Source organism: Anarhichas minor, unplaced genomic scaffold, assembly GCF_050575085.1.
Source record: "Anarhichas minor isolate MPS153535 unplaced genomic scaffold, ASM5057508v1 ptg000051l, whole genome shotgun sequence".
Classification (NCBI taxonomy): domain Eukaryota; kingdom Metazoa; phylum Chordata; class Actinopteri; order Perciformes; family Anarhichadidae; genus Anarhichas; species Anarhichas minor.
In genome coordinates this window covers 3328261-3353458 of record NW_027466497.1, presented here as the reverse complement: position 1 = coordinate 3353458, position 25198 = coordinate 3328261, and the positions used below count along the sequence as shown (strand labels likewise).

The following is a 25198-nucleotide window of genomic DNA, read 5'->3' as shown; positions in this document are numbered from 1 at the left end:
CTACGTCACAAAAACATCATTCCGTGCTTTTTCCCCTTTTTCTCCTCCTCCTCCTGATTCCCGTCCACTCTAATTGTCTTTCCCCCAGTGGTGTTGGACGACGGCAAAAGGCTAGCCAAGCGGAAGCTAATCGAGGAGAACCGGGAGCGTCGTCGGAAGGACGAACGGCAGAAGACGGTGTTGGACCGACAGGAGCCCACCCAGGAGGAGTGGGACCTCATCCGTATGGTGACTGAGGCCCATATGGCCACGAACGCGCAGGCTAACCACTGGAAGCAGAAGCGGAAATTTCTGGTGAGACACCCTCCTCCTCCCTCCTTCCCTCCTCACCACAGCCTTCATTGTATTGATTACCCTGCCTTATCCGAACCACCCTTCACAGACCCCCCCCCCCCCCCCCCGTCTCCTCCACTTCCACCACAGCCACTGTTCCCTGTGTTAATATATCCGTGTGTTTTTTTTTGTATCTCCTTGTAGAGTGGGGAGAATTAGCTGGACGATGGAGAAAAAGTGTGTTCCTCAACGCAACAGCGCTAATTTATAATGGAGCATCTTATCGTCTCTTTTTTGCGTCTTACAAAGCAATGATCCTTAATCGCAAATACTAATAACTTGCTTTTTTTGTGCCGTTTCATTTTTCTCTCTTTCTGTTTGTAGCTTTTGATTTCAGACCTCAACACTTTTTTGACAAATTTTCTCTTTTCCTTTCTGTAAAGTCTTATTTTCTCTCCAGATTGAAAGTCCATCTCAACTGTTGACTTTATCTGGGTTTCTATGGCACGATCAGAAAGAGCACTCGTTAAAGCATAACATTGAATTGAAATGTTTTTAGTGTAGTTGCAGTTTTTTGTTAAGGGGTGGAACGTTTTTATACAAGGATCTCATTTGACGAGGAATTAGCGAAATATTATGGCATTTTGAGAGTACTAGGGAAATAACATGATTGTAACTTTACGGATAAGTCGCTTTACATGCGTCACGTAACGCGAATATAGCGGAGTATGTTTCACTTCTGCACTTTCATCACGTTAGCTTGTTGTTGTTTTTTACCCAAACTCTACTGTAAAGTAGTGTTGACGCCTTTCGATAAACATTTTTTTTTTTAAAAATTCATTTGGAAATGTTTTTTAAAAGTTCGGTTGATTGAAGTCATACACGCGCGTCGTCCGTTATTAAGAATGAATTTCTGTGTAGTCGAGTGCTTCTGAGGACCTGTCTGAGGTCGTGGTCCTGAACCTGAATCTTGCCATAGAAACCCATCTTGGATTTCTGTCTTCACACTGTTCTCTATCTGCACAGTCTGTCATCTGTCAGTTTTAACGTGTTTTCTTTTTAGTTGGCTTGACTCGGGTTCTTCATTGAAACTTCACAATTCCTGTTGATTATCCAACAGGTCGAGGAAGCTATGCTTCTTAATGAAATAACATGTAATTTATTCTATACTTCTGACCAGAGTGCAGCGGGGGTGAAGGAAACTAAGGTACGGACACAAATATTTATTGAAATTAATATACTGCCTTTCAACATGTTTACATGCATAAGACATTGAATTATGTGCATTGGATATACGAGTGTGAAATCTCTGTAGTGATGCGTCCCCGTTCACATCTTTACATCGTATTGGTCAGGCAAAATATTGTAAACTAAATCAAACCACTTTACTCACTTTCAAGTTCTTCCATTATCGTATCTGACTTTACACTCGTCATCGTAACCTTGAATTGTTTATTCGTAATGCTAAGATCAATGCTGTTCTCAATAGTATAAATGTTTCTACATGCTGTTTTGTTTTATCATGCTGTTAAGACGCTGACCGTCTCTCTTTGTTCTTTTAGCCCGAGGATATTGGTCAAGCGTCCATGGTCAATACACCTGAAGGAAACAAAGTGGATATAGAAGCCTTCAGTCAGTTTACAAAAATTATCACCCCTGCCATAACCCGAGTGGTGGACTTTGCCAAAAAACTGCCAATGTTTTGTGAGGTAAGTGCAGCAGCTTATTTGATAAAGTTTCATGTAGATAAAGCAGGAAGAGTTCATAATGCTCCTTCTGGCTGCAGCAGCAGCGCAGGTCGAGCTGTTGACACGCTACGGTGGATTTACAGTAAAGCCACCAATGTCCTTGGCCAGTATTGGCTTATCTAAGATATTTTGGGAAGTCAATAACATGAGATTTTAAAAATGTGTATTTCCTAAAATGTCAAGTATCATCAGGCCTCAAAATAATCATTTTATAATAAATGTTTAGCACTTTTTAGGGCAGAGCATAAAAGATTTGTGCTCACTTATAGCGTACGTACGTAAGGTCTTAATCAGTGACGTGCATATAGCTTAATTGAACGGTATTTCAGCCTGAATTTTCTGCTGTTTTTAAAGTGCACACCATCACTAGATTACCCATATTCTTCTCCTTTACTCATCTCCTTCTCCTTATTGTCAGCTGCCTTGTGAAGACCAGATCGTCCTGTTAAAAGGCTGCTGCATGGAGATCATGTCACTGCGAGCTGCTGTTCGCTATGATCCGGAGAGTGAGACCCTCACGCTCAACGGCGAGATGGCAGTCACGAGGGGTCAGCTTAAGAATGGAGGACTGGGCGTAGTATCGGATGCCATCTTTGACCTTGGCGTGTCGCTGTCCTCCTTCAACTTGGATGACTCGGAGGTTGCCCTTCTACAGGCTGTCATCCTGCTTTCATCTGGTAAGCAGCTGATGTCCGGATTATTGTTACACATGCATGCATGAGCTAATTAGTTATGCCTTATTTCATCCCTTTGACGTATTTTTTACAGAACTTTCCAAAGCAAAGCCATTATGACAGAAAAAAACGGTGCATTTTAGAAACCAGTAAAGCAATAGTTTGTTGTAGGATTGCACGCACAAAAAGAAAAACAATCACAAAGCTCACTTCTCCTGCTGTTTCAAAATCCATGTTATTTCCTTAGTAATGCTTTATTCCCTCCTGCACAGATTGCGTGAACCATTTTTTTGACATTAAATCCATACCAAAACCACAGTTCAATCAATTCATCACCATAATCATTCTGAGGAGCTTTGTCAAGCTGGCTTGGTTTTAGACTCCACCACCATTTCTCTGTGTGACGCTCTGCATCTCATTGAAGATCAATACTGCTGTGTGTTGTGCATGTATACATGACATGGGGTAAACTGGCCCATCTGTCTTCACTTCTTGCACACTTACTGTAACCACTAGGGTTTAATCAATACAATGTACAACGCTAAATGGCTGAAAGCAATCAATTTGGATTGGAAGTTTATACTTGGAGCTATAATTACTATTTTTTAAGTTGACATTGTTTTGGGGTTTAAAAAGTACAGTTATTTGCCATTCATGGCAGAAAATGAATCATTCCATTTAATGTCAGACATAGGCCCAGTTTAAGTTTAGGATGTAGAGTTACAAAAACAGCCACAAGGGGGTTCAGTGAGCCACCTCAACCAATGCAAACTGCACCTGTGATGTCAGGATAGTATCAAATTTAGAGTATATAGAGATAGTATCTACCGATCAACCAAGGTACCCAAGTATTACAAACCCACCAAGTGAATTAATGATTAAGAACACAGAGTTTCAATATCTACTTGACTCTGTATCGTAACTAAGTAAATCATGTCACACATTTTGTGAATTTGTATTCCGCTGCAGAATAACTGAATAAATGGATGCAACAGCTGTAAGGGTCCACATACTAAAGACTTTTGTGCATCAAAGTTTACCAGAGTTGACACAAAAGCACATTGTGGATTTATTTTGCTGCTGTGAAAGAATCAGAGAATTGCAATCATTGATTACATTCATATGAATGAAACCGGGTGAGAAATTCTGCAAAGAATCCGAGCTTTTCAAGGTAATTATGGTTTATTAGAATTTGGGATTCTTTGGGGTTTTTTTTTAGCTGTGGCCATAATTTCTCTCAGTTATAACTGTACTCACTGCCACAATTGCTGATGTTTGGGAAAACAGTGACCTAGTAACAGCAAAGTCAGACGAACAGACATGCTGTAAACAAACCAACAGATTGTCTAAACCACTTTGGTTGGCGGTCGAACTGAAAGTGAGTGCACCTGAGACGTATATAATTGCACAGGAAAACTGCGCGTGCACATCTGTGGTAAGTATGGTGCATGAAACAGGAAGTGTTAAAGGCAGTCTGTAAACAGCGATGGATGTTCACAACAGACTTTTTGGGCGATTGATTTACTATTAACCTTAATTTTGTCTTTCAAATATGTTTGGGGGGGGGGGGGTTTTATTGTTTGTTTTTCCATCCTGCGTGAACCTGGCTGCTTGTGTTCCTTGCCCCGTTTGACTAACCATGATGAGCAATGTAGCTGCATTCTCAGCCAACCAATTAACTTAGTACCATGTTATTATCACTGATTGCAATAGTGGTCTTACCTAAGACAAATAAGATCCAAGTTGCCACAATTATTCTTTAACCCTGGAAAGACACGTCTTCAGATAATCAGACAGGTTGTAAACAATTCCACGATAGTCCAATTCATTTGATAGAGGAAACAAAGAGTACAATTATTACTCAAACTGTATGTTGTAAGCATTCATTATAGTTTACAGACTTACCTCTCGGTTCAACTCTGACCCACGTGTGCTCAGAGATCTCCGCAGAGATTATTCTCACATATACTCTCTGCTTTAAAATCCTGCAGCACACCGACTGATAACGTCAACGTCTCTTTGTCATCAGATCGGTCGGGCCTGAGTAGCGTGGAGCGAATAGAACGCTGCCAGGAAGAGTTCCTGCTGGCCTTTGAACATTACATCAACTACCGCAAACACAAAGTGGCGCATTTCTGGCCCAAGCTGCTAATGAAGGTGACGGACCTGCGGATGATCGGCGCCTGCCATGCCAGCCGATTCCTTCACATGAAAGTGGAGTGTCCCACCGAGCTATTCCCTCCTCTCTTCCTGGAGGTCTTCGAGGACTGACCAATGGATTTTAGTATGTGTGTGTGTGTGTGTGTATGTATGTATGTGCGTGCATACGTCAGCACCTGGGCACCCTGGTGGTCTCGGGAGGAACCAGCCGGAGGCCCGTCACAATGAACTTTCTATTAGCACTACTGAGTGTCACTTCATTCCATAGTTTAGGAGTAGCTCTCTGGTGTAGTTTTGGATGGAACCATTCCTTACAGTGCGGGTACATGTGAATAGCATTTTGTTTTTTTATTTTGGTTTGTTTTGTTGTTGTTATTGTTGTGGATATAACCTCTCACCTCGGATTTTATTATATATTTTTTTGATGATTGTACAGTTGGCATAATGGTGATTTTATCAACACTTGCTCATTCATTAGAAACCATGAAAATGTTGTATTTTCCTTCCTTTATGTTGAAATACTCAAAATGGCTCAGAAAATAAGTAATTGTTAGAGACCCGTCAGCCGTTCTCCCACCTACTCGACTTTATTGGACCCTATTTGTTAGTATATTAACTGTCATATAGTCGGTCATCCACATGGTGAGTGTCTGAACTGTGACCTGACCCATTAACAGCAACACTCACTCTAATGGACAGCAGCTCACAGGCCTTTGTAAGTCTCCAAGTGGCCACACATCACGACGTTAAGTGGGAATGCGGCGTTCCAGAAATGTCGGAAAAATCTGAATTTGCAACAGAACAGCAACTCTAGGCAGAGCGTCGATAAAGAAACCTGGGTAAGATCTTGCTACAATACCTTTTCTGAGAGAACATTATTTGATGTCACATCTAAGTGGCAGCATACACTTCTAACACTACACAACAATACTGTTTGTAATCCTCGAAACCCACCAGTTCAGTAAAGTATGAGCATAATCCTGCCCTTTTCTGTAGGTAGCTAAACATGGAAGTTTGAATTGTGAAGACTAGCAAACATTGCTAAATGTCATAGACGACTTTAGCTGATGCACTACAACACATTCGCCATGTAAAAGAAGAAAAACAAATTCATGAAATGAAAAAAAGGTCCAATTTCTTCCATTTATTTTGGAAATGTATGACATTTTTGGAGGATTGGTTGGACAAAATAAGCAATTTCATGCCATCATCTTAACCCTTTGTGTCGGGCATTTTCCCATTTTTTTGGGGATATTTTGCAAGACGATGATTAATTAACGAAAAGATTATTAAAGGAGAAGAATTGGTGCATTCATCGATAATCAAAAATAATAGTTAGTTGCATCCTGAACAAATGCAATTGTATAAGCGGAACGGCGGAAGTATTGATCCATGGCCCTAATACTCTGTCGTAGCTGCGTTAAAAAAGAATAACAAACTGTACCTGGGCCGAAGAAAATCTTGCTTTAGTAAATGTGTTTTGCCTTTATTTTTTTTTCAAACGGCCAGAGAAACACACAGCCGTTGTAAGTTCTAGCCTACCCGCTGGTGATTCAGACTTCCGACATTGAAAGGAACGCAGCAGGAGCATTAAAATGAGCCTGTTCATCATTGCCAGAGACTGGTCAGGACTAACTAAAGCACATAAAGGCACTGATGTCAAGAAAGGACAATCGTATAAGTACTCGTTTTTGTGTAACAATGCCACGCGCTGTGCCAAAATAAAGTAAATGATATTGAATCGCTGCTGGTTATGCTAGTTAGTGCATGCCGCTCACACAGAGTCGTCCCTCTGACTCGTGTTTTAGTCCACGTTTGCAGCTTCTACAATACAACCGGTATGAGTTTTTTGTGTTTTATCTCGGCCATGTTGCCTCACTAGTCCCACATACAATGAATAAAATGGGGCACTGTATGTTACAACAGTGACGTCATGGTGCTATGGTGAGTTGGGGAGAATGCTGATTGAACTGTCTTGTTATTTACATGCAAGAATGAACATATGTATAACAGCATACCAACCTCTTATGATGGCATGCAGATACTGTACACTAACATGCATAGATACAGTTTACTGTGCACATGTATGTATGTATGTGCATAACACATGGGTCAGACACCACCACTGTGACCAACCAGTGGGATCTGGAGGCCAAGTAAACGCTGGCTGCCCCCAAAAAACAGTATGATTCTTCATCAGCAAGGTACACTGACAAAAGTGGTGAGATTGTGAAAACGTAGCGCTCTTTCCTCTCTTTTATTGTAGCCGGTATGTTCTTTTTTTTTGTTGTTGTTCTAAAAGCCTCTCTACGGTATTGTCGTTCGCAATGTGACAAACATTTGCTCTGTATATCTCACTTCATCAAGCTTCACACTACTCCTCAAAGCAGCTTGTGTTTTTTTTTGTTTTGTTTTTTTCCCCTCTTTTCTATGAAGTGATGCCTTTTTATCAAAGCAATAGACTTGCTGCAGTGTTTGAATGACCTGGACCTCACACACACACACACACACACACACACACACACACACACACACACACACACACACACACACACAGACACACCTCAGAAACTGTACAGTCTCAAAATAAATGCACAGACAATCAGAGGGAGAGAAAGGATGGGGGGGGGGGGGGGCGGGCGAGTATAGGCACCCCGGCTCAGGCAGCCCGGGTTGTCATGTCCGGGCTGTGCTGAGCCAGGGCCATTTGGAAAAGTAACATTGGCCACGTTTACATGCACCACTGTTGTCCATAGTCCTCATAGGTCATCTGCATGTTGGGTAGTTGGCAGGAGCCATTGAAACCCTGTGACTGAGCCCGCCTGGTGCCATTGATTAACTAAGTAACAGAGTAGTCCTGGTAGAAAAAATACAGCAATTATCAAAATGATGTCCCATTAGTTACTCAGTTTTGTTTCTGCTTGATTGATGAATTGAACTACAATAACGTATGAATGACAGTTGGCACAAGCAGTGACAAGATGAACAAAACGTGAAATAAATCTGGTCAGTTATCACAACCTGGGGCTGGTTGCACAAACGCGCATATATTAGACTGATGTATAGAGTTAGGTCAGTCGTAATTCTCTTCGTGGGTTGTCGAATGGCCCTTTTTCAACCAAATGCTCCCAGGAACTGGGAACTAAATGAGGACCTAAATGTCACTTTGGTGCATTTGTGTTTGCGTTTCCGTTGCATCTGAAGAACTGTGAGGATAAGACCAGCAAATTACATTTGCAAATCAGATCTAAAATACATAAAGTGACAACTTTGTTCAAGACTTAATGTCTTAATGCAATGAGATGACAACGCTGTCGGCTTGTCTTTTCTAATATTCTGTGACATGACTGTTAGAGAAATGCATTGTTAACCTGGTCTCTCTTACCTCTTTTTTTTTTTTTTTTATGTTTAGACGTTAAGACTAGTCTCAGGAATTCGGCTGCATGACTTTAAACATGAACAACATTTAAAGAAATTCCCATTCTAAGCGCAATGCTATGCCAGCAACAACTATTGCTTGCTTGCTTTCGATCGGAATGAAAGCGGTATATGTGCTGTGGTAGTTTGGAGGCTTGTGTTTGACCAGCGGCATCCGTACCAACTCCACCCTGATAGCTACTGGACCTTCAATACATACTACCTCAGGAGAAGGAACAAACTAACTGGAACTATGTTCCTATGGTTGTAATGCAAGTTCCTAAAGTTTCTGGAAATATGTCTGGGTTCCCGCAAAGGTAAAGGGCCACAATGAGAGTTCAACAACTTGCACAAAATAAAAAATGGATTCATTTTAATGCTGCATTAATCTACTTTTTTGCCACTAAGGGGCAGAACACCACAGCCAGCTTACAGACGCACAACCTTGACACAGTTTGTAATGGCTCATGTGTTCGCAAACATTTGGATATTTGCACATCCTGCAGAAACGGAGCAGCATTAAGCATTCAGTTGGCGTCATTGTTGACTTGTTAGTCAAGTTTAAAGTCCAATGAGTTTACGATATATCCGCTGTTTGTCCCCCATCCCACCAACGGGTATAATTTCTCATAATTTCTGACATGTTTCCAGCACTCTTTTCCATAGCTTTTCTTTAGCGATTGCAAATCAAGGTTTGTGGAATATCTTTTGCAGTTTCCTTCAGTGAACTGAACAATGACAAGCTATCGATACAGGGCCAGTATGGAGAAAAGGACTAGTGGGACCAAGAACTCTCCCCTTCCGTTTTATGGCAGTGAGCATGAAATTAAGAAATTTCGAATACATTTATAAGATACTGAAGACATTGACATCAGTCTAAAATGTGAATTTTTGTTTTATCATTTTCAAAGTCTGCCTGTGCAGCCAGCCCCAAGTTCCTCATAGTCAAAGCACTTTCAGGTGAGTCACAAGTCCTACTTCAAAATTCTTGACAGAGATGAGATCGATCGCATTCTGTAGAAAATCAAAGATTTCAAAATTCAAATGTCCAGTCTAAACAGGGTAATAAGCCAGAACTTACAGCAGGGTTCTTTAGTCATGACACTTCAGTTAAATCTTGAAGGCCACGTTATTCATTTGACTAATTTCATTTGAAGTTTTTTTTTTTATGGAATTAAATGTTCGCTCAACCAGTTTGGGTTATTTTTTAGCAGTAAGCAACTAAAACCTTACCTCAACGTTAACCAAATGTATTCACAGTAACCTCAACGCATTTGCCAGTTTTAGTTGGCTACATGGTGGCAGTACTTCACAACTCACGAAAATCACACTTGTTTGACAAATTAGGGTCTCATAAAGATGACATGGCCGACATGTAAACGGTAAATCACAATTGAGGCAGAATCAAAATAACATTGTTTGCCATAAAATCAAAATAATGACCTGAAAGATCCTGAAGTGCTCCGTAGAGCTGAAGAGCTTGTGATGATTCATGATGTGGGTTCGTCACTGCGAGCAACCCCTTCACATTACATTCATTTGACTCCTCATTCATATAAAATTGATTAGTGCAGCATAAACCCCCATAATAAAAGTTTTTTTTTTTTTTTTTTTACCAAATCCCATCAAAATACAAATTAAGTATTACAACCCCAACTTAGTTTTTGAAACAATTGTTTGTGTTTTTTGTAGGTTATGTATGAATTTGAGGTAATAGCCGTATGAATATGTTTTACATGTCACACACATAACCATAATTACTTGAATTGTCATATGCACAGAGCTGTTGGTGCATGTAAACGTAGTCGATGCTGCCGATGATGTTTCCCGTTTTTTGACCGTTTTCTCTCCCACGAGTTGTTACTCTTAAGGTTACTCAGTTACAAACCAATAACAAGAGTTGCACCATAGAAAAATTTGTACTATTTTACAGTACAAATGAAAAAGGATGTATATTTTCAAACTGCAGATTTTTTTTACAGATGTTGCTGGCATAATATGAACATAGTATTGTTTTGCATAGCGTTGAAAACAAAAAATACAGTATCTTGCTCTCAAACCCATTTCCACATCTCTGCAGAAGACTTATTAGCAAGACGTTATGAATCATAAACGCATGACTTAGTGCAACATTAGTTCTACTATTTAAAAAATAAAATACTTTAGCTGGAGTTCACTGTCGGTACAAAGCAGAAAAGCTGAACACATGTAAGGTCAACTTCTTGGTCAAAGTGTAACCATCCTCAAAAAAAAAAAAAAAGCAATCCACCGTCAACACAGATTTCTCTCCTTATGTGTTTGAGTGTCTTCTTCTTCAACTCATCTGTTCAACACGTACTGGAAAACCGTCAAGGAGAGAAAGGGAGTGAGATAAGTTGTGTGTAGGAGTGAGTGTGTGTGTGTGTGTAGGAGTGAGTGTGTGTGACAGCAAAACAGAAGAGGAGAAAATATTTCTGTCACAAATTTGCTGTCTTGCACTCGGCATTTACCGGAAACGTTGTCCGGTAAGCGACTGTCCAGCTCTGGATAGTGCCTTGTCATGAGCGTGGAGGATGACGATGCAATTAATGTGAATTAGCTCTTGAGAATAAAGATGGTTTTGAGAGAATTTGGTGTTGTGCTTTTTTTGTTGTTGTTGCAATTGAGTCAATGATCTTCCCTCTTTCTTTACTGGCTTGTGACTTTAATTTGTTATTTTCCCATGGCTTCTAATCCCAGCACAGTAGTTGTTTTTTTAATTTGTTCTAAATTATTTTTTTGAAACCATTTTTTTTCTTCTTTTATATATATATTTTTAAATGCTGTGCATGTTTACATTCATGTGAGCTAACTCGTCTTACTTAGATTTTTACGACATGCTATACCATGACTTTTGTTGTGAGATTTTGACGATAAGCTATACTATGACTTGAATGATGAAATTTAAATCAAATTTTTTTGCAGCGTGCGGTGAGAAGTGGTGAGAAAATAGCAGATCGTGGTAATTGGCATGGTTCTGATGAATTAGTTTTGAATGGAGTCCAAGAAACAGGACACCTCCCAGTTAATGAGACAAGTATAGGCCGCATACTAGATAGTCTGCTTTATGTTTTAGTATTAAGAATCATTAATGGGAAAGCGTTAGACATTTTGCAGGCTTGTTAACAGCTTTCTAAAGTCCCATTTGGATTAATTATTTTACACTTTGCCACATTTGGTAAAAACATTGAAAATGAAGTTCTATTGGTTAAAACAGCGCTTGGCCACAGGACGGCATTTGTAAAGGTGGAGCTACTGGTGGATCTGTCGGGGCTAAAGAGACAGAAACTTGTTTAACAAGATGTTAAGACTAAACTATATTTAATTCAAACATAATGAATTGATTCTGCTTAACCTAATGACAACAAGACACATTCAATAACCACTTCACAACATACACTGCATTTATAAAATTTATTTTTATAGATATATTCATCTATACAGCTATGTATGTATGATAGTATGTATATTTAAATAGAAATCTATGCATACTGCAATCCTTTCACAGAGGAGAACAGAGCCACATGTCAGCAATGTTAACACAATGACAGAAGCTCTGGATATTAAAAGGCCCGACATCCTGAACTCATCAACAGGGAACAAAAAGATGGCATCGCAAAACACCTGAACATCAGCAACTCAGCCGTCACCTCGACTCAGCTTATTTCTTTTAAATTACAATCAGTGACATTACAATCATGTTTTATGTGGAATAGTACTACCCATTCAGTTTAACTACACTCAGCTTAAGCCTGTACAGTTTTGTAAAACAGAAAAGTGTATTCAAGCACGTTGGAGCTGCTGGTGACGATGTTTTCTCTTGCGCCCAGCGTCCTACAGCAGCATCTCGTGTGACTCGACTGCTTGGCAGGTAGGAAAGTCACCACTTGGGACACACAGGACAGCAGACAGCAGGATCTCAGAGACACTTCTTACAATTATTTTCTTCAAAAAAAAAAATTAAATAAAATTAGAAGAGACGGGAAAATGTATCTCCATCGGTTCAGTGCGTCTCAATTTCAAAATCAGCAAGCAATAGAGGGACACCGATACATTTGATTTGTCTCAATCAAATAAACTAATTTAGAAAAATGGCCGCAACTAACAAAAACACAGCATATCATCAACTGCAAGACAACGCCTTCTTTTGCTCCCCTAATTCATTCAGATTAAAATAACATCCTGATTTCTCTGGGACTTTTAGCAGCTTTACATTCCTCTCATTGTCGCCTGCCCTTTTTTTTTTTTTTTTTTTTTTTTTTTATTAAAGAGAATTCTAACTTCAGTCTTTCAGTGTCTGCGTTGTCGTTCGCTGTACAGCTTCCCCCCTCATCACATGACCACAGCGCCTATTCAAATTAATGTTTGCCACTGAAAGTATACACAAGAATCTTGACTCATCACTATACAGCTAAACTCAAAAAGCAGTCACATATTGCACTATGAATGCAACAAATACCAGTCTACCCTATACAGAAAAGTGCTTCTAATGTTTGCACAGTTGCAAACATACAGAATGCTACACACACAAACAAGCAACATACACATCAATCAGTGTGTCTGTATGTATGCATTACCATCACACAGGAATTTACAGCCCTACAGTACAATAACATGTTATGGTCTTCTTCCCCCTTTAAATGTCAGCTTAGACTTTTAGCTCTATTTGTAGCCCGAACGAAGAGAACCGTGGAGGTGAGGCGGAGCTGGGGGGTCCATGTGCCCCCCCCCCCCCCCAGGTCCGGTCACAGGCCGTAACAGTTCGTGTCAGGGCGTCAAGTACTAAGAGGAAACTTCAGGAATGAACCTTGAAGGCCAGCAGCTCCTCAGAGTGCATGTTGTTGAGCGAGCGCAGGTCGGGCAGCTTGAGCAGCAGCTTGGTGAAGACGGCCGACTCGTTGGAGTGGTTCTTGGCGATGAGGCTTCGCAGAGCACGGATCAGCGTCTCCTGCAGCGCCTCCACCGAGTTCACATTCTCGATGCCCGAGCGATCTGGGGAGAACGGACAGTGATGTGCTGTGAGATGGCATATATTTTGGAAAAGGGATTAAAGATCACAAGAAAAAACACACAGTTTGGGTTACAATGATATCGTAATTTGTCATGTTTATTCACTTAAAAAATACATTTTGGGAAATTCGCGTATTCCGAGTAGGATAAGGAGATCGACTTCTCCCCGTCTCTTATACTGGGCCAATAATTATGAATCTACAGCAATCAGTCAATTAGCTTAGCTTAGCATCAAGACTGGAAGCAGGGAGAAACAGCTAGCCCGGCTCTGTCCAAATGTTATAAAATGTGTCCAAACACTGTTAATTAGAGAGTTCTAGAGGTGTTGGTAGACAGATTTTGTTACCCTTGGTCAGAGCCAGGCTACCTGTTTCCAGTCAATATGCTGAGCTAAGCTAAGCTAGCTGGTTGGCTGCTGGCTCCATCTCCAGCTCCATTTATGCAAATTATTTGTGTACCATGCTGGTTCTAAATGCAATTTCAGAATTCTTCATCAAACCCACCTGCAGAGACCAGAACCACGGCGGTGAAGAGGCTCATCTCCTCTTCACTGAGGCCCAGGTTGATAAGCTTCTCACTGAAGTCAAACATGGAGTTGAGGAGGTCCCCGGCCCCCATGGCCCTCAGAGTGTCCACGCTGTATTTCATCCCACCCAGAAAGGTGACGGTGCGGTCCTTCACGTCGAAGAGAGAAGCAAAGCGAACCACCAACACCTGCAGCACACAAACACAGCTCTGTCGGTCTCGGTGCAACTGTTCTGACACCACAACAACGTCAGCCTTTTTACGAACACTAAACTATCCGTGGCACGTGGCTTACCTCGAAGGTGCCCGCCTTCAGCAGGCTGACCTGGTCGTGCTGGCACAGGTCTCTGAAGCCTGGGATCTTCTTGGCAAACTCCACCACCTCCTTGACGGCGGGGGTGAAGCTGTGGGAGAACTCCTCCCACACCTCGTGGCCAGACTTCTGAGGGTCCACATACGGAGAGGTGTTCATCGGACAAACCTGAGGGCAGATTCATGGTCATTTTAGGAGGCTGCACCCTGATTTCCAACAATTTCTCAGATCACTGGGCTGACTATGTGATTCACAGGTATTAAAATATATTATTTCTTCCCATAGACTTGTAAATGGTATTGTACTACACTTTTAGTCCTTAATCAAAGCACACCGAATAGAGTCCTGAACCCTTCTCGCCTCCTTGTATCTTACCAGATGCATTCTGTTGCCTCCTCTCCACAGGGGCCTGCTGTAGGCCACGTTGGCGTGGCCCTCTGAGGACGGAGCGCCGAAAGATCCATGTGTGTAGGCCGGACAGTGGCTGGTGGCGGCACTCCTGGACAGCCTGAAGGGGCAGTGGTTGGTGGTGTTGCCCTCCTGACCCTGGGGGCCCAGGCTGGAGGCAGGGTCCTGTTCTGCCACCGTGACCACGTTGTTGCGGTGGTTCCAGGTGTCCGGACGCTCCTCTGTACAGAGGTTAGTGGCGTTTTTGGCTGAGCCGCTCTTCGGGGGGCCAGAAGGAGGCGGGGCCTCCGCTGCCAGGCCGCTCTGCTCCTGGTTGTACATGAAGGTCATCTGGTGGGCCCTGGTCACTGAGCCGATCACCTCCTCCTCCCCGCTGTCTGAGGCGCCGGGCGAGGCCGAGCTGGTGTCCATGGCCGCCACGGTGGGTTCAGGGTCGGAGCCGGACTCTGATTGGCTGGAGCATGGTGTGGCGGAGGAAGAGGTGGAGGGGGCGGGGCTGGCGTCCTCTGAGGTAGGTTCTGTGGCACTGGCCGGCAGAGGTTTGATGATAGGTAGCGTCCGGCTGCTGTGCAGCTGGCTGTGCAGCTGACTGTTGTTCATCATGTTGTTCATGGCACTCTGCATCTCCAGCAGCATGCGCTGTTTCTCACGCTTGGGGATTCGGCCGAAGCGCACAGCTGAGCGGTGAGGAGAGAATCATTTCAGGAGGACTCACCTTTACGTTTTACTGTTCTACAGTTACAGTTTCTACTAGTCAGAGCGTAATGAGTCAAAATATTCTAATGATTAATTATATACAATTCCCTTCATTTATGGCAGTGCAACTTGTTTAAGTACCCCTTTAAATACACTGACAGAGTTTGATAATTGTTATGAAAATGTTGATTTTACTGAGAAAATGATCAACGGTACAAAGTAGGTTAATTTAAATGACACACAAGGACGGCATGTGCGTGATCCTGTTCTTGAAAGGCTGAACAATGAGCTGTACTACTGTACATTATTGTTTTCTTCTCCACATTGAATTGAACTGAATTGAAAAATGAGTCAGACAGTCATTTCCACGGATACTCACAGTCTCTGGACATCCCAACCAGCATGCATTTCTTGAAGCGGCACTGCTGGCAGCGGTTGCGGTTGATCCGCATGATGGGGCAGCTCTCGTTCTTAAGGCACTTCTTGTACTGGATGTTCTGCTGGATGCTCCTCCTGAAGAAGCCCTGTGTGTTCACAAACACAAACAGCACATTGTGATGACACAAGTCACAGAGAGAAACCGTGGACGTGTCAAGATTAGATTGACATAGGACAATGTGAGCACGCACGTGTCCAATAACACTCATATTATTTGCATTCCTCGCAGTTAAGAATTTCATTAAATCTGTATAATGTCGGCTAACCAACGCATCAGTCTGAAATGTGTGTGTGCTCCTCCTCCAAGGTGTACTGCGGTGTGTTTGTCACTGTACACCGCTCCCCACGGTTAACTAGGCCACACAGCAACGTGATGGATGAGGGGCAGCTGATATTAATATGGGGAGAGTGAACTAGTTTCACTGAGTCTCTGGTTGGAGCTGCGCAGATGGCTACGCCTGCTGCAGTGACCCACTTCAGATGCAGCCCAAAGTCACAGCAACTTGTGCGTGTGTGTGTGCATGCGTGTGTGTGCATGCGCGTGTGTGTGTGTCGGGATTGTTGGAGGGAACCGCCCTCACCTTGCAGCCCTCGCAGGCATGGACGCCGTAGTGGAAACCAGAGGCCACGTCGCCGCAAACCTTACACAGCAGCACCAGGCCGTTGATTTCTGATTAATACGAAAACATTTTCTTAATAGTTAATCTGAAAGAGGAAAAAACTAGTGATTTTGCATGCATTAGCGCCTCAAATAATATTTTACAAGTGCAATGCAATAAATAAAATCCTAAACACATATTGTGGGTGGCCGTCTTACTTGTGATGCCACATTTTGCAGTGGAGGTGGAGCGTCCGCCTTTCTGGGTCCCTGGAAGGTTTTGGCCGGCCCGTGCGAGTGCGAGTGCGAGTGCGGGGTCAGCCTGCTGACTCGGCGGGTGGCGGTTGGCCGAGGAGCCGCGGGGCGGCGAGGACGACTGGTAGCTGCCGTTGGAGGAGTCGCTGTGGCACGACTCGGGGCCAGAGCTGGCCGAGCTGATGTAGGCTATTACGCCTCCTGGTGACCAACAGAGAGAATGAGCCATGAGGACAGAGACTGCAGCAACATATCAAGACATGCATGTCATATTGTGATTGCTTTTTTTAAATGCACCAATTTAACTTTATTTTCCCCCCTTAAAACACGAGGCCAGTGATACTAAATCTATATTATGTGCGGACCCAAACCAGCAACAAATGTATCGACTAACAAGTACAGTGTGTGCATTAAAGCCTGACTCCTTATTCCTCTGGAGCACGAGGTTACTTCATTAACTATAAAGTGTACTTTACTTTGTCTCAATCCGAGAAACGCCGCCTTGATGCCCCAAACACTCAATAAAACAAACTAATATGAAGTAATCTTCTGCAGAAAATAGTCCCCAACAAACACGCTTATTCTTCCTGTTTGATTAACATTTAAACATTTTTTCTTTCATGTAAGAAGAAGAATATAATTTGTTTGATTCCGCTTTCTTTATTTTCTACTATGTAATAAGAAGCAACAAAATCAAAATGTCTTTTTTTTTGGACTGGTTTTAGCACCAATCTATCAAAGGCGTTGTTAATCCTTTGATTTATTGTTATTGTCTGCTCAAGCCAACTCCCTGCAGTTTCCTTTCCCTCAAATTAAATGAACAGTGACTGGAACCATCACCAGCTCCGGGGCAGTTTTGCTGTGGAATCAACCAGCTTAACATTACGAGGGCCAGATCATAACACGACAACAGAGTCCTCAGCCAGTAGGAGCCGAGCAGACCTGATTTCTTCCCTCTGCCATTCTCAGTGATTAGGTAACAGCCATTACATAATGTCAGCTGCAACAGGGTGTGTGATAGGTAGTCTGGCACCTCCCTGCAGCCACTCGCACGCACACACACTGATTCATCACAAATGGTCTGGTGCCAAGTCACATGAATTGAACATAAATTAATTCAGTACTTGCACAAAAGTGGACTGGGATTTTTTTGTGACTGTGCCACATATTATTTTTGCAGAAAGCGAGACGGATGTATTTGATCATGAGTCTGTGTGTTAGATAATATGGAGCATTTTGAATAACCTTCCGGTGCTAAGCCAGACAAAACAGGAAAGCTTAACTTCCAGACCTGTTATTCAGAATAAAGCCGTTTGTCAAGACACCATGAATCACATCACAGCATATTTCAAAAGGCTCAATTCCTCAAAATGTAACATGTTATTAACCCTGCTAAGTATATAATTACGTAGTACTACACCGCAAAATTACAAATTGTCAATTTTATATTGAGGATTAACTCGCCAAAATGTATCGTTTTGGTTTGATTTATTGTATCCAAATCTGACAAAACTGTAAAACTGAAGAAAAAAATGTTGCATTCAGGTCCCGTGGGAAATGTTAACCTTTCAACACGTACACGTCAATGAGAAACATGCAGGTTTAGTACTTTAGAGAAATTAGGTTAGTACGCGGAATGTAACAATAACTATTTACATTATGACTCTTAAATTCACTGAATAAACAGTGTTAACAACCATAAGACGTTACCACATGAAAACTAAGTTGGATGTCATTTCTAGACATATTCTTTAGCCAAACGCTCCTTTATAACACGATATAATATACAAAAAGAAAGTATATCCCATGGGCCCTGAATGCACCATAAACATTGACGCTTTTTGTTCTTCTCAACACGCCCCCGCGTGGACTAAGTACATATTTTCCCCGGGAAAACTGGGTCACCGTGAGCCGCCTCGGAAGACGGCTCACGTGTATCCGCGGCGAGACCTCACGCCATCTTGACGGGTGGAATTATACAACGACCCCGTCACGGCGCCCGCTCGGCCAATGAGCGGCGACGCACGTGGAGCGTAAACACAGGTGCACATGGCTAGACGGATGGGTCCATGTGAGAGGAGACGACTGCAGTGCTGCTGAAGCCCCTGTGTGTGTGTACTCGGGTAATAACAACAGCCCGCTGGCACCCCTAACCCAGTTTAATATTAACACACCAGCACAACCTTTAACATATTAAAGAGCCTCGGCTGGATGTTCAAAATATAACACATTATGCCACTTTCACAGAAGATAAATGGCAGTAATTAGCACAATTAAAGCTTTAAGCATCGATTAAATGGAGGTGTAAAGCACACTTACCGGCTTTGGTGGACTCCATATCCTCTGAGGTTTTTTGGGGGGGCTTTCCTCCTCCGATGCTACCTCAGTGCTGAAGCCGTGTTTCTGTTTTTGTGTTCAGCAACTGAAAAGTCGCTGTGAAGCTACAACATTTAGAGTTAACAACACCTGAAACACGATCGAGGACTAAGCGATACGATTGCAACCCCCAAATAAATCTCGCATAAAAAACCGAAGCAGTAAGTTTTCAAAGACCGGTTTCAATGAGGCTAAAAAAAGGCAGTTTTTTTTGTCCTCGACACCGGAAGTCTCTTTATTCTACCAAAAAGAGAGAGAGCGAGAGATACGCTGCTCGTCTGTTTTCAGTGCAATCGAGGTGTATCTAGAAATACACAGTTTTCCATTCAGCGATGGTTCAGGAGAAACGCTGCGATGCAGGCGGAACTCAGCGGTGTGAAAGACTGGGTTTGTTGCAGCGACTGTTTCGAGTCGAGTGTGCAACCATGTGACCTAGTTCATCGGCTCCTCCCTCCTTACAGCCCCGCAATGGTGTCAATGTAACCCACTGACACACTTTCAGCAGCCACAGTGAACAAAGACAAGTTGGCAAGTAGACAAAAAAGAAGATAAATAGCCGAACTATTATATATGTATCCAAATGTGTACTTTTTATTAAAGGAGGCCAAAGGTAAACAAAAGAATAGCTGATGAAATATTTGACAGATGTTTCTAATCACAAGTAAAAGTTTTGTCTCATTTGCTTCATATAATTACTGGTAAAATACCTTTTTTTTATAATGCAAAAACTTTTTTCCCCCCTGCAAATAAAAATAATTATTAAAATTTGATGACAGCGGAGGTTTGGGCTGGAAAACAAAAAGGGCTAAAAGAGGCTAAAATGCTTTATAAAGCTGAGGGGAACTGCAGCAATATCTTTCACAATAAACAAAGTAATTTGATCCTTTTGTAATAACAAAAATATTCAGCAGTGCCGCTTTAAAATACTTGATATTTGAATTGCATCCTTGGAAGGCTTTGAAGCATCACGTGGAGCCCCATAAATGATCATTAAACCCTCCATTAAAGCCTGACTCAGCAAAACAATGCATCCCTTTAAAAACCTAATGGACAACAATTGTTCCCTTTAACTGCCCCTAAAGTAAAGCATTAACATCCTCCATCCGAGCACTGCAGCGATAAATGTGTCAACCGTGCGTGCCACGTGAGATGACTTGGCGCAGGAACAGCATTTGGCAGTGGGTGGGTACTGTGTAAATAAGATGCACACCACACACTAGTGGATCAGGCCCCCTCCCCACACACACACACACACTAAATACTCACTGGGTTAACATGACATGGAAAAGCTTCCCTCCTCGCCGGAGCTCCACACAAAGATGTAGCGTCAGCTGACCCTTCCTCTCAGTAGGTCAGGCAGACACTATTTTAGCTAAGGGGTCAGGATATTTTGTCAGTGTGACCCAGGTAATTAATTCAGTTCACATAACAATGTAAGATGTGTGCTTACACGTCCAAGTGGGGTCACTGGGAGTCCCATCCTCCTGTAGGACACTGAAAGGACTTAAATACACAGCAACTACAAATAGTAGGAGCACACACAATTAAGAAATTCCTTAATCATTGACATTTTGTTGACGAACAGCAGGATCTTACTCTTTAGCGGCAGAATCCTGCAGATTTCCTGCTAATCCTGACCTGCTGGCACAAAATGTGAAGTGCTGCACAGACTCTAAGAGCCCGATGTATAAAATAAAAAACATGCATAAGTGCAACTTTTAGTAGACGTGATGAAGCAACACAAATCTAGGCGGGGACTGTGGTTTTATTGTGTAACTTCCAAGTGTGAATGTGTGTTACATGAGTGTGAACAGAACTGGTTAAAAAAAATGAGGCTACGCCTTGTTTGACCTTAGGCTCCAATAAAAAGAATCGTGTCAATCAAGCAGTGAACAGGCAATAGAAACCCTTTTTATTGTCATATACATATACACGAAATTTGACCTCTGCATTTGACCCATCCCTGTATATAGGGAGCAGTGGGCTGCCAATGACAGGCGCCCGGGGAGCCGGGGGTTCAGTGTCTTGCTCAGGGACACTACGACACGTGGCACGTCCCAGTCGAGGATCAAACCAATAGTCATGACTTAAATGTTTAATACAGGCACAACTTGAGGAACAGGAATAATGTATTGCATAGCAGGGGTTCAACCAGGTTGCAGTATTTTGTACGTTTGTACCAAGTATCCTGTTGGTCTGGATAGCAGCACTCTGTTGTGATCACCGTGCTCTCTCTCTCTCTGGCACGCCCCTGGTTGTTTTATGTTCATTTAATTATACAACCTGCTAGAATATATGCACTATGAAATATTAATAAAAGCAAAGCTGCCAGCAAGTTTTTAGAGCTTTTGCTTTACAATGGAAATATTCGTGAAGCTGAATTTCACAAGGGCCACACAGATCAAGAGCAGTTGGAAGAGAAACGGCTGCATCACTCGTGTTGCGTTACACTTCATCATAAACCATAATGGTATCCGTCTATAGGTCAGTTACAAGAAGAACAAAAGGGTCCAGATTGGACCTGAATTAAACCTGGAGACGACATGTCAGTCAGCGCAAAAGGAATTAAATTATCAACTTTTCTTTCAGCCAAATGCCGAGAAATAAAAGAGATCTCTTCAAAGTGAACACATGAAGATTTCATGTGAGGAATATTGCTCTCTAGTTGGTTGGAAGTAGCTCAATGTGGCAGATCACAGGCAGCAGAGACACTTCACCTTCTAGAGTTTGAGGTCCTAGTTTTACTTTTCACTAACATTTTTAAAAGTGCCACACTTGTGAGGTGTTGTGCATATGGCGTATTGAGGGTTAAGTGAAATCACCTATAGAGATGTGCAAGTGGAGCCGTAAAACATCCATCGGTACATAATCCATTACCAAAGGTTATAGAAGTAAAGATGAATTCTCTTAACTGTATTCACAATGATGCCATGAGCGGTCAAAGAGCAAGTTCTGTTTAACATTCTAACAGCTGAATGAAGCAGACAGCAGACAGGATTGTCACCATAAAAAGGTTTATTTGTTTAAATGTACAGGCGAGCTCTAGCGATAGCGGTGCAGCTGCAGGGTGTTGCGCCTCTTCCAGGCTGCACGGCGGGAGCCTCCGATGGTCAGGTGGAACTTGTGGCCCTTGCCCAGGCCGCGGCTCTTCTTTCCTGCAGATGTCAGGCCACGCATCTCTCTGTGCTTGTGCACAGCCTTTGTGATCCATTGGGTGTCTGGGTTGCGTCTGATGGCCTTGTGGAAGGTGTCGATCAGAACCACCTCAAAGAACTTGTAGGTGGAGTCCTCACCCACCCAGTAGGAGCTCAGCACTCGCAGGCCTCCGCAGTGACGCCCAGCACGCTCCTGGGAAATAAAAAAATAGAGATATACTGAGTGAAAGGTTCCGACACAATCTAACACACGGTGATAGGACGCCATTGTAAAGCTGCAAAAGCAACTTTGTGCTTTGGCGGCTCCCAGTGGCTGCAAGAAATGTGATCTTCAACACTCAGAAATCCTATTAAAAAAAAAAAGGTGCCACCGGTTGAGTGGCGACAACATCCTCATATTTACCACCCGACCTGGTCCGGGATCACGCCGCATAAAAAGGAAACTATACAAACCAATGATGACAAATGACATATTTACCATAAGTAGGAGTTACCGTTAACTCTAACTTAATATTCAGTGAACATGCCACAGTGTGGATGCATTCATCTTACACCAGCAGCTTTAACTTTCATTCAGACAAATATGAAACAGCTTTTTGTATTGACACGTTTGTGGCACTGCTTGTGTGAACTAAGCTGATGTGAGCTACTTTCAGTATTCCATTTACCTAAAGTTAAACGTACTGTAGGGTTATTGCTGTGCATTAGATACACGGCAGTGTTAACCAACAACGTACATATGAGACGGTGCCCCGTTTTCCCGGTAAGTATTTTGACTCTTCAAAAGGAAACACCACTTCATTTCTTATCAAGTGTCCCAGTAATTCCTTTCAGTGAGCCAGATAGCACAACACCACGACACTGAAGCACCTAAATGTAACCAATCACCGAGAAACCCTTTATTACTATTCCTTTGAGCATGAACTGTAGTTTAATTATTAGCTCTTTATGCAAGTTGTGAGTAGATCAGCCAGTGGCCTGAAATAAATTAAAGCTCAGTTTAGGTATCAGCAACTTATTACTAAATCTAATAAGAGTGCAATTCTCAACTCTTGGTAATCACCAATATTTGTGGAGGTGAGGCTTTAGTTACGCATTGAGATTATTCAAAATATTCCAATTATATCCAAATATGTATGCTACACTTCCTGTCGTATACAAAACCAAGCAGGTGTATGGTCTGCACTAAACAAAACAGTTCTGACCATCAGAGGAGCAGATACTTCAACATGAGCCAACCAGTGTGTAGGAAAAATATGTGAGTAAGTGTTTTAAGCAGACTGGTTATATACATGTGGACAGTAAAATGGACTTTACTGTTGGGTGGTGCTCAAGTTTCCAGACCACTTAAACACCTTTTAACTGCTGTGAACCAGCCACCATTAGAGTCTGTTGTAATCAGCATCAATAGAAATCGACTATGATGTCCAAGAAAATTATAAGAAACATATCATGGAAAACAAGAGCCGACTTGTGCAGATTATAAAGAGATGCTACCCTCCGCATTTTCCGATTCCCTGATAGTCATTGTTTTAGTATTTGCAATGAAAATGGGCAACACGTATCCATATGAGATCCAGTACACACTGAACATATGCTCTTCTGAAGTGTCGTCAAAACCAGCAAAAATGTTTCTTCTGACCTTAAAGTCACGATTAATAAAGATAAACGAACCTCAGCGGTGGACTGCAAGCTGCGGGCAAACTTGATCTGGTTGACACCATGGTGGACGGGCTTGCCGTAGGTAGCACCCTTGGGCACGGGGCGTTTGCGGCCTCCACGGCGCACACGGACGCGATACACTACGTAACCTGTTTGAATGAAACAAAGACGTGATTAGTGAGGCGGGCAGAGATGGTGACAGACCATGTGTGCAGAAAAAACTAACTTGGGGCTCAGCACTCACCCTGCTTGGCCTTGTAGCCCAGTCTACGGGCCTTGTCGGGTCTGGTGGGCCGAGGAGCACGGTGGAGGTTGGACAGCTGACGATACTGCCAGCAGCGGACGCGGAGCAGGAAGCGCATCACATCGGACTGCTTCTTGCGCCATAACTCCTGCATATACCTATATGCTCCCATGTTTACTTATCTAAACAAACAAAAAAACAACAATATTAAACATTTATCAATTCATAACTTGTTGATGTCCAACATGATGCAAATAAGAAATACAGGATTTATAATAGATAACATGCAAACAGCATCTGCTGTGTAATCTATAAGGGGATACTGTAAAGGTGAGCAACACTCCCCAAAATCAAATTGGAGAGGTTTTCAGTTATGAGCCTGCAGGACAACACTTTGACTAGCTGCTGCCTTGCTCAAATATAAAAAGTGTGTCTTTTGGATCAGTCAATTTGAAACCTGCGACTCTAAAGTCATAATAGCACATGGTTCAAGACCCCCTGAGACTCTGAACACTTATAGAGCTTAAAGCATTTTTAATATTGCTTCCAAACAAGTAGCCTCAGTAACCTCTTAATACGGCTTCAATTCAAACAAACGTATGGTACGGCGAGCCAGATGTTTATCACGTTGAAGCGTACAGTAGAAATGTATAAGTTACAGTAGCACAGATGCCCATGCTGGTTAAAAAGCTGGCTAGAAATGAAGCTAGCGTTAGCATGCTAACGTTGGCCGCGTAACTTCCTAGTCCCGCTACACCGGATTGTTGTTATCATTAACGTTAACCCCGTAATGATGAATTCAATATGCCGTTTTCAAAAAAGGGTTAAACCGCAAAGACTTTGGTAACTTAACACAAACAACAAGACAGCGAGCTAACACCACATTAGCTTCCTAATGCGGCCGGTGGAGTCGATGGCTACAAGATCCGACTGCATCTCAGCACCATTGAAACCGGGTCATAATCAGTGTTTTTAACAATGTTGGTAAAAAAATACTCAAGGCGTATAGTATGGTTATTAAGTCACTAAACAATGTCATACGAAAAATAAACAGATGAACGTATATTCATGATGATTTTAATGGATTAAGTTTAGCAAAAAGCATAGAAATATTCGCTTACATGATGGCGTACCAGCCGGAAAGAGAGAGGCAAAGTACCCAGCATGCCTTATGAAAACGACGGTGACGCATCTCTGCCGCTGTGCTCATGGGAAATGTATTCTTCAT

General features: G+C 42.4%; 3 protein-coding genes across 14 annotated transcripts in view; 1 reads left to right on the top strand and 2 right to left on the bottom strand.

Moving 5' to 3' along the window:
- Positions 1 to 10880, top strand: part of thrb (thyroid hormone receptor beta) — a 77669-nt gene extending 66789 nt beyond the window's left edge. For 11 of the 12 annotated variants that reach the window (XM_076112809.1, XM_076112803.1, XM_076112810.1 and 8 more), the window contains 5 exons: positions 89 to 294; positions 1454 to 1480; positions 1836 to 1982; positions 2440 to 2698; positions 4725 to 10880. In XM_076112809.1, coding sequence (XP_075968924.1) covers positions 89 to 294; positions 1454 to 1480; positions 1836 to 1982; positions 2440 to 2698; positions 4725 to 4966 — 881 coding nt within the window. In that variant the 3' untranslated portion in view covers positions 4967 to 10880. Of the gene's footprint in view, positions 1 to 88; positions 295 to 1393; positions 1481 to 1835; positions 1983 to 2439; positions 2699 to 4724 lie in introns of all 12 variants that reach the window. The other variant, XM_076112813.1, reaches the window with a different exon arrangement.
- An 810-nt stretch (positions 10881 to 11690) lies between these two features.
- Positions 11691 to 19336, bottom strand: nr1d2b (nuclear receptor subfamily 1, group D, member 2b). Its single transcript, XM_076112802.1, has 8 exons — positions 18853 to 19336; positions 16498 to 16734; positions 16262 to 16350; positions 15622 to 15766; positions 14514 to 15223; positions 14121 to 14306; positions 13804 to 14014; positions 11691 to 13282 (listed from the first exon to the last, which is right to left on the bottom strand). The coding sequence occupies exons 1-8, from the start codon at positions 18869 to 18871 to the stop codon at positions 13086 to 13088; spliced, it is 1794 nt and encodes a 597-aa protein (XP_075968917.1). The 5' UTR covers positions 18872 to 19336; the 3' UTR covers positions 11691 to 13085.
- A 2570-nt stretch (positions 19337 to 21906) lies between these two features.
- Positions 21907 to 25176, bottom strand: rpl15 (ribosomal protein L15). Its single transcript, XM_076112815.1, has 4 exons — positions 25092 to 25176; positions 23971 to 24152; positions 23739 to 23875; positions 21907 to 22257 (listed from the first exon to the last, which is right to left on the bottom strand). Exons 2-4 carry the CDS (start codon positions 24140 to 24142, stop codon positions 21952 to 21954), a joined length of 615 nt encoding a protein of 204 aa, XP_075968930.1. The 5' UTR covers positions 24143 to 24152; positions 25092 to 25176; the 3' UTR covers positions 21907 to 21951.
- Between the last annotated feature and the right edge of the window lie 22 nt (positions 25177 to 25198).